The sequence below is a fragment of the Biomphalaria glabrata genome, chromosome 1, assembly GCF_947242115.1.
Source record: "Biomphalaria glabrata chromosome 1, xgBioGlab47.1, whole genome shotgun sequence".
In the NCBI taxonomy this organism is placed as follows: domain Eukaryota; kingdom Metazoa; phylum Mollusca; class Gastropoda; family Planorbidae; genus Biomphalaria; species Biomphalaria glabrata.
In genome coordinates this window covers 63,288,859-63,303,401 of record NC_074711.1, presented here as the reverse complement: position 1 = coordinate 63,303,401, position 14,543 = coordinate 63,288,859, and the positions used below count along the sequence as shown (strand labels likewise).

Genomic DNA, 14,543 nt, shown 5'->3' with positions numbered 1-14,543 from the left:
CTTTTTAAGAGGAAAAACAACGTTGCATCGGAACTTTTCACCCTTTAAAATATCATGAAATTGAATTTTTCTATATCTTTCCTAGTTTTTGAAATTTAAACGTGACGGACAGACAGACCACTCGGAACTTATATAGGCTTTTTCCTTTTATGAGGCCTCTTAAATAGACCTCAGGTACAATAGGGCTAGGCGCGAAAAGAAACTTGTATAAACATTTAGAAAACAAAAGAAGCTTCTAAAAGGAAAAAGAATATCAAGCTGGGGGCCATGGGCATGGGAACAGGTATTTTTTAATTTCAATATCGAGTCATTGTGTTTTGAACAATCAGCGCGGTTCCTATTATTGTTCATATAGTCTTTTTTTTTAAAAGATAATTAATAAGTTCAATTCAGCATTTTATTGCCTGAGTTCTTTAAAAAAGAAGAAAATATATAGCTCTTGACGTCAAATCCAAGTGACAGTGATAACAACATTATGCACACAAAAAAAAAAAAACAACACAAGACTGTCTTGAGATGTGATAACTACTTCTTTTATTAGATCGAAGTGTATGCTGTCTCGGTTACTAAGTGACGTCAAATATCTATTCTAGGCGTCTCATAATTACTGGGGCGGGAGATTAGAGATTATAATGCGTTAAGTTATCTAATTACTTATATGGCATAATAACGTACAGATCGTTGACTAGTTGCGTTGTCTTTTTATATTTTGTACAAATATTGTTTAACATTGCTTCTATATAGCACATCTTTTATGTTGACAGCACGCTTAGTGCTCTACGGTCCAATCTCTTTTGTGGACCAGTTTAGGGAAGCGGTGCCTGGGAGAAGGTTTCCGTGCTGCCTTTAAGCGATCAGTAAATACAGCTCTGCTCTGATTCGAACTTGTACCCCTCCCCTTGTCGGATAAGCAAGCCTCTCAGCCACACGTCCCACGGGAGAGAAAAAGAAAAACAAAACCATGAACTACTATCAAATTATCTTTATGCCGTATGAAGTTCACTGAAGGCTATAGATTATATAGATAAGATATATCGTAAGATCGTTGCAAAGAAAATGTATTTTCCCTTTTTTTTTTTCTTTATTGACTATCAGAAAATTTGATACTCCTTCTAGTAGTTTCTGCAGCTTTGACACAGTGGTCAATATGATCATTGAGTCTTAGAGAATCACAATGACTAACTGGAAACCAGTAGTACAGTACAGCATACGCTACTGCCTACACTACAGCCACAGTACAACATACGCTACAGCCTACCCTACAGCTACACTACAGCCTACACTACACCTACAACACCCAATTAGCAATGGTAGGTGTGACTGTCCATAGAGGGCTAACACCTCGTCTTATGTTCTTGATGACTGTTCTGATTTGCTGAATTCCTTTTCAAGTCTGGGAAGTCACATGTTCTTGACCTGTACTGTGACATATGTGCTCTGGTCACAGCCATCATGTTTTTTGTTCGGGATTTTTGAAAGAATGGATTTGAACTTTTCAATCTTTCATTCAACTATTTCACTCACATGGAGTTGGATGATCGAGATGTAGACTGTGGCCAGCATTGATGATTGCCTGGACAGTGATTGGATTTAGTTTAACACGTAACCTTACGTTTCAATTAATACTCTCCCAGTCTCAACGCAAACTGATGACTGGATGACAGGACACATGATAGTGTGGTGATGAAGACTGGACACATGATTGATAGTGTGGTGATGAAGACTGGACACATGATTGATAGTGTGGTGATGAAGACTGGACACTTGATTGATAGTGTGGTGATGAAGACTGGACACATGATAGTGTGGTGATGAAGACTGGGCACATGATTGATAGTGTGGTGATGAAGACTGGACACATGATTGATAGTGTGGTGATGAAGACTGAACACATGATTGATAGTGTGGTGATGAAGACTGGACACTTGATTGATAGTGTGGTGATGAAGATTGGGCACATGATTGATAGTGTGGTGATGAAGACTGGGCACATGATTGATAGTGTGGTGATAAAGACTGGACACATGATTGATAGTGTGGTGATGAAGACTGGACACATGATTGATAGTGTGGTGATGAATACTGTACACATGATTGATAGTGTGGTGATGAAGACTGGACACATGATTGATAGTGTGGTGATGAAGACTGGACACTTGATTGATAGTGTGGTGATGAAGACTGGACACATGATAGTGTGGTGATGAAGACTGGGCACATGATTGATAGTGTGGTGATGAAGACTGGGCACATGATTGATAGTGTGGTGATGAAGACTGGACACATGATTGATAGTGTGGTGATGAAGACTGGGCACATGATTGATAGTGTGGTGAGGAAGACTGGACACTTGATTGATAGTGTGGTGATGAAGACTGGACACATGATTGATAGTGTGGTGATGAATACTGGACACATGATTGATAGTGTGGTGATGAAGACTGGACACTTGATTGATAGTGTGGTGATGAAGACTGGACATGATTGATAGTGTGGTGATGAAGACTGGACACATGATTGATAGTGTGGTGATGAAGACTGGGCACATGATTGATAGTGTGGTGATGAAGACTAGACACATGATTGATAGTGTAGTGATGAAGACTGGACACTTGATTGATAGTGTGGTGAAAAAGACTGGACACTTGATTGATAGTGTGGTGATGAAGACTGGACACATGATAGTGTGGTGATGAAGACTGGGCACATGATTGATAGTGTGGTGATGAAGACTGGACACATGATAGTGTGGTGATGAAGACTGGGCACATGATGGATAGTGTGGTGATGAAGACTGGGCACATGATTGATAGTGTGGTGATGAAGACTGGACACATGATTGATAGTGTGGTGATGAAGACTGGACACATGATTGATAGTGTGGTGATGAAGACTGGACACATGATAGTGTTGTGAAGAAGACTGGACACATGATAGTGTGGTGATGAAGACTCGACACATAATAGTGTGGTGATAAAGACTGGACACATGACAGTGTGGTGATGAAGACTGGACACATAATAGTGTGGTGATAAAGACTGGACACATGATAGTGTGGTGATGAAGACTGGACACATGACAGTGTGGTGATAAAGACTGGACACATGGTAGTGCGGTGCTTGTTAACGCCTCCTGTGGCCATCACTGGCAGGGTCAACAGAGATACAAGAGATGTTCGTTCCATTGTTTCCTATACTCTCTTACATCCTGGTCAAAGGTCACATGCAACACGCGAAGATTTCCCACTGCCTAGCGCGCTACTTTAGTAGATCTGTAACCACAGCAACGTGTTGAATGTTATTTCAAAAGAAAAAACAAATTCTATAGAGTGAAAAACTGAAAGCCAAACGTGAAAAGATCACCTAGATGATGTCATCAGTAGGCCTACACTGGAGACGTGCAATCGCTGAAACTATTGATGTCACTATGAAAATACAAACTTTTACAAACATGTTGGCAAGATCAAGTTTACAGTCTGGATCTATTCTCACGAGAAATTGTGCTGTGGTAGTCACTGCTATGATCATCTGTTATCTTGCTGGATCATAGCCCCCCCCCCCCCCCACCCTTCCCTTGTTCCTTTCTCCTGATGGGTTTTTATTATCTTCAACAGATTGGTACAGATCTTACAAAGCTGAATATATGATGTTTCTGGCCTACCATAGTTTTCCCCTCTTCAACTAGCCTGTTCAGTGGTCCGTGTCATAAACTGAGTCTAGAGTAACACGTGTTGTTCTTCTCGCTCACATCATTCTGTAATTGTGTAATCTATATCAGCTTTGTTAGGTGATTGTACATGCTTACTTCAGGTGACAATGCACCCGATAGCGGCAGTTTCTATTACCTGACGCCCTATTATAGCCCTAGCGTTATTTTATTGCTATGTTGCCATAGAAAACTGCCCCGACGTAGCGGTAGCAACCATGGAAGTTATTACTAGCAAGCAGAAAACAGCTTTACTTCATTTTTTGTTTCTTTTCTTAGGAATGAACCTTGTCCCCTTGAATCAATACTAATTGTTGGCCTACTTGGACCTGAGTTTTTTACGAACACTACTATTTTCCCGTCATTGTAGTATATAGGCCTAGCACATTGAGTTCATTGATTAAGATGCCTAGGCAAAAATAGGTTAATATTAGACCTCTCAGCACGTGTAGCATTAGAAGACCAGCTTCCGCATCATCAAGTATTTGGGGGATAAGGCCAACTGCAACGATAAAGGCACATTCCTCGTTCCATATGCTAGGACAAATTTGTACAAAAGCTCCTTCTTCTTAAGTGCTATTAGAGCTAGCCAGAAAAACCAGTGACTTGGCAGAATTTTGGTTATTGGTTAATATGCATGACTAAATGCATGACGCGTAGGACGTAATTATCTTCTTTTTTTAAAGTAACGTCTGTATTATATAAGATAAGAAGATAACTGCAGGTTTGTATAAAAGTACTATTTATACACATGTCCTGCTAGCCCTCCTAGGCTAAATAGTACCCTCCCTTCTCTGAGACTTCTCCTCCCAGATCTGAATCAATCATTATGCTCATGAAACAATTCAACTGTCAAGTTATCTCCCTTCTATAAGCTTTCCAATAATCAAAGGAAAAAAACAACAGGACATCCAAAGCTATTGTGCTAAAGGCTTTGACAATCCTAATTAACAAGAATAAGTTAGTGCAATATTGTCGTAGCTCCTGTCTCCCCATTTACACACAACTCATAATAGGCAAAAGAAATAAATATATATCATATTTATTATTTTCCAAAAATGTACTTCAAAAATTTGCAAGTATAATGACATAGAATCTTGTTCTTATAGAGGGTGTGCTTGTAAAATGTTTGTTTGTAAAATGTTTTACATGTTTCGAGTCTTCAGAGTTGAATCTACTTCCTAGTTAAACCTCCTGCTGGACGGTGGGAGATGGCAGTTGACAGGGTATGAACCTGGGACCATGGAGAAGTCAGAATGTCAGTCCACCACACATACCGCACGAACAGGGAAAGTCTGGAAGTTGATTTACAATCAAATTATTGAGACTTTTTATATCCAGATCAATGCTAATCCAGCTATGAAGTTCAGCAGAAGACCTACAATAAACCACTTGGCAGCCATTAGTGTTCAGTTATAACAAATCAAACAATAAAACTTTAAAATAAAAAAAAAGATGTAGTGGGTTTCATACACTGAACTATCACCTTGACAATATTGAGCACAACAAGACAGCCACTGCCCAGACCAGCCAGCTGTCTTGAACATATTGAAAAGCAAATTGATTTGTGTATAAGCCTTAAGCTATTATGTAAAATGTTTAGGCTTGAGCAAAAAAAAGAGAGGGGGGCACATCGATTAGAATGTTATGCTTTCTCATATGACTTCTTATTAATTTTTACTAGCAATTGTTGTCAAATGACCAGATATTATTTCGTATATAAGTCTTGCATGTATCATTTAACAAACAAATTTAACTATGAAATATTTGTTTTTCCTCCAACAATTTCTATATTTTTATGTATTTTTTAAAACAGCTTCAAACATACACAAAACATTAATAACTCCCAATAATTCTTTTTATTATTGTAGATACGAATAAAGATTGTGCAAGCCAGACAACTCTCAGGGGCTAACCTTCAACCTGTTGTGAGGTTGTCAGTGATGAATCAGGCCAAGCAGACACGAATTAAAAAGTCCACAACGAACCCCTGGTACGATGAGTCCTTCTTCTTCAACTTTCATGTTCCACCAACTGAACTCATTGATGAGATAGTGGACTTTGGGGTAAGCTACTCAACAAAACATTTTGTATGAAGGCCAATAACTTAAGAAAAAAACAATGACTCAAACAAATACAATCAAAATGTATGGTTATAATATATATGGCTCCTTTTGTCTTGAAAGGCAATTAATGCGCCCAAAAGAGTCACTGGTTTTGGCTTAATCTTGAGACGGGGCAGAATCTGGTGTGGCTAATCAAGCTGCTTGTCAAGAGTTTAGCCTTACTATAAGTCTCTCCAAGACCGAAACCCTGGCACAAGACGTCGCAGAAATACCTATAATACATATTGGGAACCACACCCTTTCAGTGGTGCAGGAATTTACCTACTTGGGTTCAACAATTGTCAGTAACCTAAACTTAGACATCGAGCTGACAAAAAGGATAGGAAAAGCTACCACAGCATTGGCAAAACTCTCCAAGCGCGTCTGGGAAAATGGTAAATTGACCACAGCGACCAAAATCCTAGTCTACAACGCCTGTGTTGTGAGCACTCTCCTTTATGGCAGTGAAAGCTGGTCAACATACATGTACCAAGAGCACAAATTGAATAGTTTCCACTTGTGCAACCTGAGACGCATAATGGGCATCTCTTGGAGGGACCATGTCTCCAATCAGGAAGTTTTGAGATTGGCCAATATGAACAGCATGTATGCTCTCCTGACACAAAGAAGATTACGCTGGCTCGGACATGTCACCCGCATGCCAGATGGTAGAATCCCGAAAGATATCTTATATGCTGAGCTTGTGGAAGGAGTCAGACCCAAGGGCCGCCCAAGACTAACATATAGAGATGTCTGCAGGCGAGACATGAGAGCCACAGGCATCAGCGAAAATATGTGGGAAAACATAGCCAAAGACCGGAGTGCAAGGAGACAGACTGTGCGTGCTGAGACAACCCTTGCTGAGAACAAAAGAATTGAAGCGGCCTTAATCAAGAGGGAAAAAAAGAAAGCTGCCCTGCCCGCTAGCCCTGAATCAGAGGCATACACATGTATGGTTATAATAAGATATTTTCATTCAAAGTGTTTTTTATTGCTACAATGAAATTAGTCTTTTTTATTCTTGTCATCTTTATTGACCCCTGTGTAGTAGAGACTAAGATTCAGCTCTTCCTTAGCTTGAATGTTTACTTAACATCTTTTGAGGAAAGGAAAGTCAGCTAGTCATTTTGCTAATCCAAGACTTGACTTGTAAATTTCACAGTTTCTTTTAGAAATAAAGATCATTATAGTTAGATCCTAACTCTAACCTCCTTCATGATGGTAGGGGGATAATGTCAGGGAAGGTTTAAGCTCAGAACCAATATGCTGACAATATCAGAGCGCATACCTCACCGCATTACCCCTGTTCATTTGATTAATTAAATTATATTATTTATAAGCGAATGCCGGTAATGACAATTTAGAAGGACAGTTATGCTGGGTAGGGCACTAATAATGTAAGGAGGACAATAGTATGCCAAAGGCAGTCTTTTTTTTGGTGAGATGAAAGGTTGTCGGCGTAACAGAGGTTCCCCACAGACATGGACGGCAAAAAGAGAATTTAAATCAACCACCGTCTCATGGTATGTATGCGCTGGATGTGGCAAAATAAGTAGGTCGAGGCTGGAGATGCATAGCCAAGTGAAATACTGCACTCCTCATTAATCTTCAAACTCAAGGACAAGCCTTATTATCTCTGGCTTATCATTATTTAGTTCCTTGCTACATATGCCAGTATGACTGTAGATGCCACTAATATAAGTGCAGAAATGTGAAAGTTGAAATGATTTCCTCTCTATGCAGTTTTCACCCAGAAACATTTGCTTTGCTAATTGAACAGTGCTGACTCTCTTGAATGCATGGCCTATCTAAAAGTTACTCAGACTTTTTATGCATTCAATGACATTTGATATTTAATAGTGGAGAGCATGTAGGCATGACTTTATCCCAAGATGCATCTCTCCTAATCCTTAATTGATGTTATAATTGGTAGGTAATGGAAGCATTAATGCCTCAACCTTGATCTCTCCAGAATGGAAAATAATTTTGTCAAGAATGTCATTGATCATGATTGTATGTATGCTTAGATAATGCAGTTAATTTTTTATGTATGCAGTCGAATCCTGTAAATCTGACCACCAGTTAATTGGACCAGCCACTCATTGGGACTGGATTCTTAGTTTTCTAAAGTACCGAAACAAATCCTCGTATACAATTTAATCCATTTAATTAGACCACCTGGTTATTAGGACAAAAACAATTTCATCCTGAAGTGGTCCAATTGATCTGGTTTATATTTTCTCTTAGTCATTGACTTTCATGAGTAAACTGAAACTGTATTCATATCCTTCTTGTTTTATGTTAGAATGTTCAAAATTCTCCAGACTCTTGTGCAGCATTATGTTGACAACTTTTGTGTGTCAGAAAATAAATAGGTCTGTGGCATGACATCTTATTGACCAAGGAGATGGTCTTACAAGGATTGAGCCCATTAAAAATATACAACCTTTATATGTAACTCAAATGTTCTCTCATAATAATGCTGACCAGTGCTACTTCCTTCTTTATTATAGACTTAATTTGATCTGCGACTTTTGTTTTTGTTTTTGACTAGAATGAATAGTGTGCTTTATAGCAGAAAAACACTTCACTATATGTCCCTTCCTTTCTTTACTTTAACCTCTTGTTCTTCCTACTATGAGAAAAAGTGACTTCTGAAGCTCAGAACACAAGACACCTCTAGGCTTCAGACCCAGTTACAGCGCTTCATCAGATCTCCTTGCTGAATGAAAGGGTGAACATTCTGCCTCTACAATACTATCTCCAGTTACCTTTTCTACTATATATACTTTTTTTTTAGAATATAAAGCTTATATTGAGTGAAAGGAGTGCATCTTCAATAGCTGCCATCTCTCAATATTGCAAGGTTTATATCCCCCTTTTCAATGTAAAACAAAAATAAATTAATTACCACTAATTTATTCACTCATAGATTTTTTATTTTTATTTATTCATGGGTTGACAATGAATAATTGTGCTAAATTTCAACTTGATCCCAGAATGGGAAGTAGGAAAAAAAATGTAAAAAGAATTCTCCCAAACAGAGTGAGTTAAAAATAAGCTCTGTAATAAGAGCACACTAAAGTAAATCTTATTGAGGAGATTATAAACCACTGAATTTGTGTGAAGAGATCTTCACTTTAACCTGTAAGCTGCAATATCTAATGTTTTTGTGTTTCAATGTAGGTCTATGACTCCAAGATGTTGAGATCTGATGCACTGATTGGCTCATTCAAAGTAAGCTTTCTAGATAACATTTAAAAACAATATTCTCCATGTATTCTAGAAATGATTTTGATATAATTTAAGGATTTAACTTTTTTTTTAGCATCTTGCCGTGATTTTTTCTAAATCCCGATTAATGAGTTTTACACTTTTGATGATTATCTTGAAAACAGTATGAAATGAAATATACTTTTTATAAACATTATGTAACCAAAAAGAAAAAGAAAATTGATTACAACTAATCTTAGTGCTGCTCTAATAATAACATTTCTGTGGACATCTTTAAGATGAATTTCTCTTATTGAGTACCAACTGTTGAATGTTGTCTATGACATACTGCATAAACTCTCTATGTCTATGAAATCAAATGTCATCTTTTCTTTTTGCAGTGTGATGTTGGCTTGATCTATGATGAACCCAATCACGCCTTAATTAACAAATGGGTGCTGCTCAGTGACCCTGATGATAGTGCTTCTGGGGCGAAAGGCTACCTCAAAATCAGTGCTTGTGTCTTGGGACCAGGGGATGTATCACAAGTAAGTTGGATTTAAATAATTTCATAAATGTTCTTGCAACAGCCATAAAAATCAAAACTAAAGTGATAGTTAATTAACATTGTTTTTCTTTATATATAGTTGATAAATTAAAGAAAAGTAATACTAGCATTAGGTAAAATTCATGTATTCATTAAAACTGTAGTGTTGTTTTTTTAACTATTTTCCTTCCTTGATGATTTGAGATAAGATATTAGTTTATGCTATTCTATTCCTTTTATATAAAAATTATCAAAATATCTTTATAAGTCCTGCATGTTTGTGAATGGTAGCTGTAGGGTTGGCTGCCAAACTAAAATCAACAATCACTTGCCTTGAGAAGATATATACATAGTAAAACTATCACATGCCTTGAGAAGATATATTTATATACATAGTACAGCTATCTTATGCCTTGAGAAGATATATTTATATACATAGTACAGCTATCATATGCCTTGAGAAGATATATTTATATACATAGTACAACTATTTTATGCCTTGAGAAGATATATTTATATTGAAAATTTACTACTACTAAACAACTATGTTTATCTTAAAAATAAATTTTTACATCTTTCTTTTTCAGAACATGGCTTCTAAACCAAATGATGAAGATGAAGATATAGAAAGGTATACATATTGAGCTCGTCTTGATTATTTTTTTGTTTACATCCATTAGATACATGCATTTAAATCAGTCATTCTTTTCAGTATCAATTTGTTTATTTAACAACATCCTTTTTGTATCCCATCCTTCTTTTCTTTCTCAGCAACTTGCTACGTCCTGCAGGAGTTCAGTTGAGACCAGCAACATTTCTTTTACGACTGTACCATGCAGAAGATATTCCAAGAAGTATGAATAGTTTAAAGAACATTTCTATTTGAAAATAATTAATTTTCTAAACTTTCTAAATCAAGCCTATTACTGGTTTTAAATGTTGCTTTTTACTGAACATTTGCTATTTAGAAATAAAATACTAGATTATGCCTTTTTTTTTTTTGTTAAAGTGGACTCAGCATTTATAGAAGGAGTTAAAAAGGTGTTAAGAATTGGTGAGGAACAGAAAGAATTGGTTGATCCATTCTTTATATTTGGATTTGCAGGCAAAGAGGTTAGTGCTACGTTGTCAGTAAAATTAGTTGTTTTTTTTTCCTTTGAAAAATACCAAAACATTGTGTCTATTTGTAACAGTATACAAAACATTTAATTTCTAGTTTCATTATATCATCCGACCATTATACAATAATTTAAACTTCATAAGACTTACTGTTTAATCTCTTGTAGAATTATTTTTTTTTTACATTTACTCTATTTCAAGCTATGTATATTTGTGTATGTTGTTTAAGTAGGATGAAAATAACTTTTTTGTTAACTTCATGATAAAATTTCAATCCTGCAGGTTAAATCTAAAATTATGTACGCTAATGATCATCCTGACTGGTATCAGGATCTCCGTATAGGAATACAGGTTTGTTTCATTTGATCTGCTACATCATATTTTGATATATTCTAATATAATGCCTTTATGTCACTTTCTAATATTTGACCAATGTTTATGTCCCACTAGTTTCCTTCAATGTGTGAAAGAATAAAACTACAGATTAGAGACTGGTATGTATCCTTTCAAAATAATGTATTATAAAACATTTCAATTTTTCCCATCAAGTATTTAGACAATAGAACCTTCTTAGCATAATGCTGATTTAAGCATTGTTTAATTGCATACAGTGGCATAGAGTACCCACCTTGTTTAAATAGCATTTAGTAACAAAATACCAACCATAGTATCATTTAAAAGTTGTTTAAAAAATGGTTTTATGTCATTAAGGTTCTACAGTAAGATTTTTAAAGACTTTTTACAGTGTGTTTTTAAAAATGTGTTGTTGTTTTTTTTCTTCAAAGTTTGTGTTTTTATAATGTGTTGGAGATGTTGTTGTTTTTTTCGCTAATTGTATTGACAAACTTTACACTAACCTATATACTTTAACTAAATTTTGTTTTTAAATGTTTTGTCTTTTTTTCTTCTTTGTATATACATAATATCAACAATTGTTCCATGTTTAGCTTCATAATAACACAATAATAAAGTAATTTCTTCTGTATTTCATCATTTTAAAAAGATGTTTGTATAACATGATCAGGAAATGTTTGTGGAGATTTGATGCTGAAGTCTTTTTCTTAGTTAGTCCTGGGTTAATTAGTGCATCTTTTCATCATGATTTCATAGATTACAATATGTGTCATGATTATTTAATTAAATTAATCTTTTTTTTTAGAAAAGAAAACAAATTTACTCTAAAGATGACAAACTAAAATCTGTGTTTGTGTTTAGGGACCGTCTCAATAAGGATGACATCATTTGTACATCTTTCATTGATGTCAGTACAGTGTCTTCTCTTGGGGAAACTGGTTTGTGTTCTAAATGTGCAATATGTCCCTTCCCCCTCTCACCCCATCTTCTTCACTTTCCATACGACTAACTCTGTTTTAAAATGCATTGGTATTTCAGGTAGTATTCAAACTTGACTTAGTGTTGTATTGCTGTATTCTCTGTTTTGTAACTGTGTTCTTAAATGTATGCATGTCAGTAAGCACGAATGTCAAATGTTAACAAGCCTGAACCTACTAGTTGATAAGCTGAACAATTGAATTTTACTAATTATTGAAGATTAAAAGATGTTTTGTCTAAGCGGAATTAATAGAAATCAATATATTAGAAAAAAATCTTGTTCAATCTACATTTTTTTCTTTAGCTACAAAACTATATTTTCTGTCATTAAATAAAAATTGTCTTAGTTTTAATTATTGTGGTTACTTTATAATACATGTGCTTGTGACTCCACCAATTATTTTTCTTTAAAATGAATTTATTGGGCCAACAACTAACTTAAAATATAGCATACACATGAATTGATTTCCTCATTTCTAAGGGACAGATCATCTTATTAAACATAACAAAATGTTAATGAAAAAATCGGCAATTAAGTAACGAGAAAGAATGATGTTGTTTTTTCTAACTTGAGAATAAAGTATTTGCGTTGAGACCAAATCGTCTTTGAGGTACAACTCTTATTTATTTATGCATATAGGGATCGACTGAACCAGGATGACATTGTGGGTACCCACTTTGTTCCCATTAGTCTTATATCTTCCAGTGGAGAGCACGGTGACTAACTGTTTTGAGTTATTTTTTGTTTAGTTCTATCATTAATCTCAGTTTGTTCTTTGATCCTTTTTGTTTAACATTCATTACTGCATGCTTTTATATAACTACTTACAATTAGGGACAGGTGAAACAGTTAGCCTTTGTATTCAAGCTTTTCAGTGAGGATTGTCCAATATTAATCATTTTTTAGCAACTTTTTTTTTTTGCTTTGCAATGGTTTGTGTCAAGGTTGTTTTTTTCACTGTTTGAGCAGGCTCTTGATGAATTATAGTTGTTTATTTTGTCTACAGTTCTCCACTTAGGAATATTGAAAATTGAATGAACCATGGCTTTTTCCTTCAAGCTGCCTGATCATTTAGTATGCACTGTCATCTTGATAGTCTTGGGTTTAAACCCTTTCTGGTGCCATCCCCCATGGTTCTGGGGGAGGTTTGGACTAGGATGTAATCATCTTCAATTCTGTTTAACAATCAGCAGTGAATAATTTGCTCTATCTGTCATACACAAATATATCTGCATTCATTTATTGTATATGATCATTGCATGGTAGTGTGGGATTTGTATGTATGGGGACATATTTTTTTTTTAAAGAAATTTTGCTCCCAGGTTGTAAAGTTATTATCAATAGAAACAAGTCATACAAAATATACCTTGTAAGTTTTACATTTCCTCAAAAAAGATTATTTCTATTTTTACAGTGTTGAGAAACACAGCTGATAATACTGAAACAAGGCATATATAACAAAAAGTATTAAAAGTTCAAATCTTTACATAACATTTCTAAACAGATTGTACATTAATTCATTGATAATGAAGTTTTTAAAATATGGTGTAATAGTAAAGAAAAAGAAAAACAGAGAAGGAAAGAAAGATGTGTCTCTTTTTTGCCATTAAATGGCAATACAATCTCACCTAAAAACATACCACTCATTCAAATAGTGACATCTTGACCTTTAAAGAATCATAGAAGAACTTAAACAATATGAACATACTTACATTAATAACATTTTTTTCTTTCAATTTGTTTGCAAATAATCATAGATTTTTTCTTACTTTACTGTTTAAGTAACTGTAGAATAGCATTAATTTTAGTGGCTACTTATTGCTGGTTGCTAGCTAGTACAATTAGTTTATTAGCGACTTGACTTAAATAAATTCCAGTAACAAAAGAATCTAGCTGCAATAACATGAGAGAAAACCTTTTGCCTGGATTTATGGGTTTTGAATTTATAATTTATTTTTTTTAAATATGTATTTTTTGTTTGATAATTTTTGCATGCTGCATTTAAAAAAAAAATTTGGATTGGAATTATTTTTACATTGTAGTTTGAAAGTTAATACAATTTTTAAAAAGTTTTCTGCAAGTAAATATCAATGTTTTAAAAAAAAAAAAGCCATGGAATTTATTTGAAACTGAATGATTGAAGTAATTGGTTCCAATACTTTAGAACTTTTTTCTTAACATTACCTTTTTTTTTATGATCTATAGTGTAATCACTAATTTACCATAAAATGATAACAATCTTTTTTATGTCTTAAGAGAAAACAAATGGCAGATTAATGAGTTTAGTTATAATTTGCCATGTTACTTATTAACAATAAAATATTATGTGCAGGCTTTCTTCCAACTTTTGGACCCTGTTATGTCAATTTGTATGGATCTACAAGGGAGTATTCAGATCTACCTAATGACTTTGAAGACCTTAATCTTGGCAAGGTATATGAAGATTGGTTCAAGCAACAATTTTGTTTTCTTTTTTTGCCATAGAGACCAATTGTGTCTCCTATTCTGTTGACTTAACAAT

The 14,543-nt window shown here is 34.9% G+C and overlaps 1 protein-coding gene across 11 annotated transcripts in view; it reads left to right on the top strand.

The window, feature by feature from the left end:
- LOC106072251 (myoferlin-like) overlaps window positions 1–14,543 on the top strand; it is a 76,744-nt gene that overhangs the window by 32,800 nt on the left and 29,401 nt on the right. For 10 of the 11 annotated variants that reach the window (XM_056007168.1, XM_056007135.1, XM_056007112.1 and 7 more), the window contains 10 exons: window positions 5,577–5,771; window positions 8,997–9,047; window positions 9,425–9,571; window positions 10,158–10,201; window positions 10,342–10,424; window positions 10,580–10,683; window positions 10,972–11,040; window positions 11,140–11,183; window positions 12,662–12,738; window positions 14,355–14,455. In XM_056007168.1, the coding sequence (XP_055863143.1) occupies window positions 5,577–5,771; window positions 8,997–9,047; window positions 9,425–9,571; window positions 10,158–10,201; window positions 10,342–10,424; window positions 10,580–10,683; window positions 10,972–11,040; window positions 11,140–11,183; window positions 12,662–12,738; window positions 14,355–14,455 (915 nt within the window). Of the gene's footprint in view, window positions 1–5,576; window positions 5,772–8,996; window positions 9,048–9,424; window positions 9,572–10,157; window positions 10,202–10,341; window positions 10,425–10,579; window positions 10,684–10,971; window positions 11,041–11,139; window positions 11,184–11,904; window positions 11,982–12,661; window positions 12,739–14,354; window positions 14,456–14,543 lie in introns of all 11 variants that reach the window. The other variant, XM_056007093.1, reaches the window with a different exon arrangement.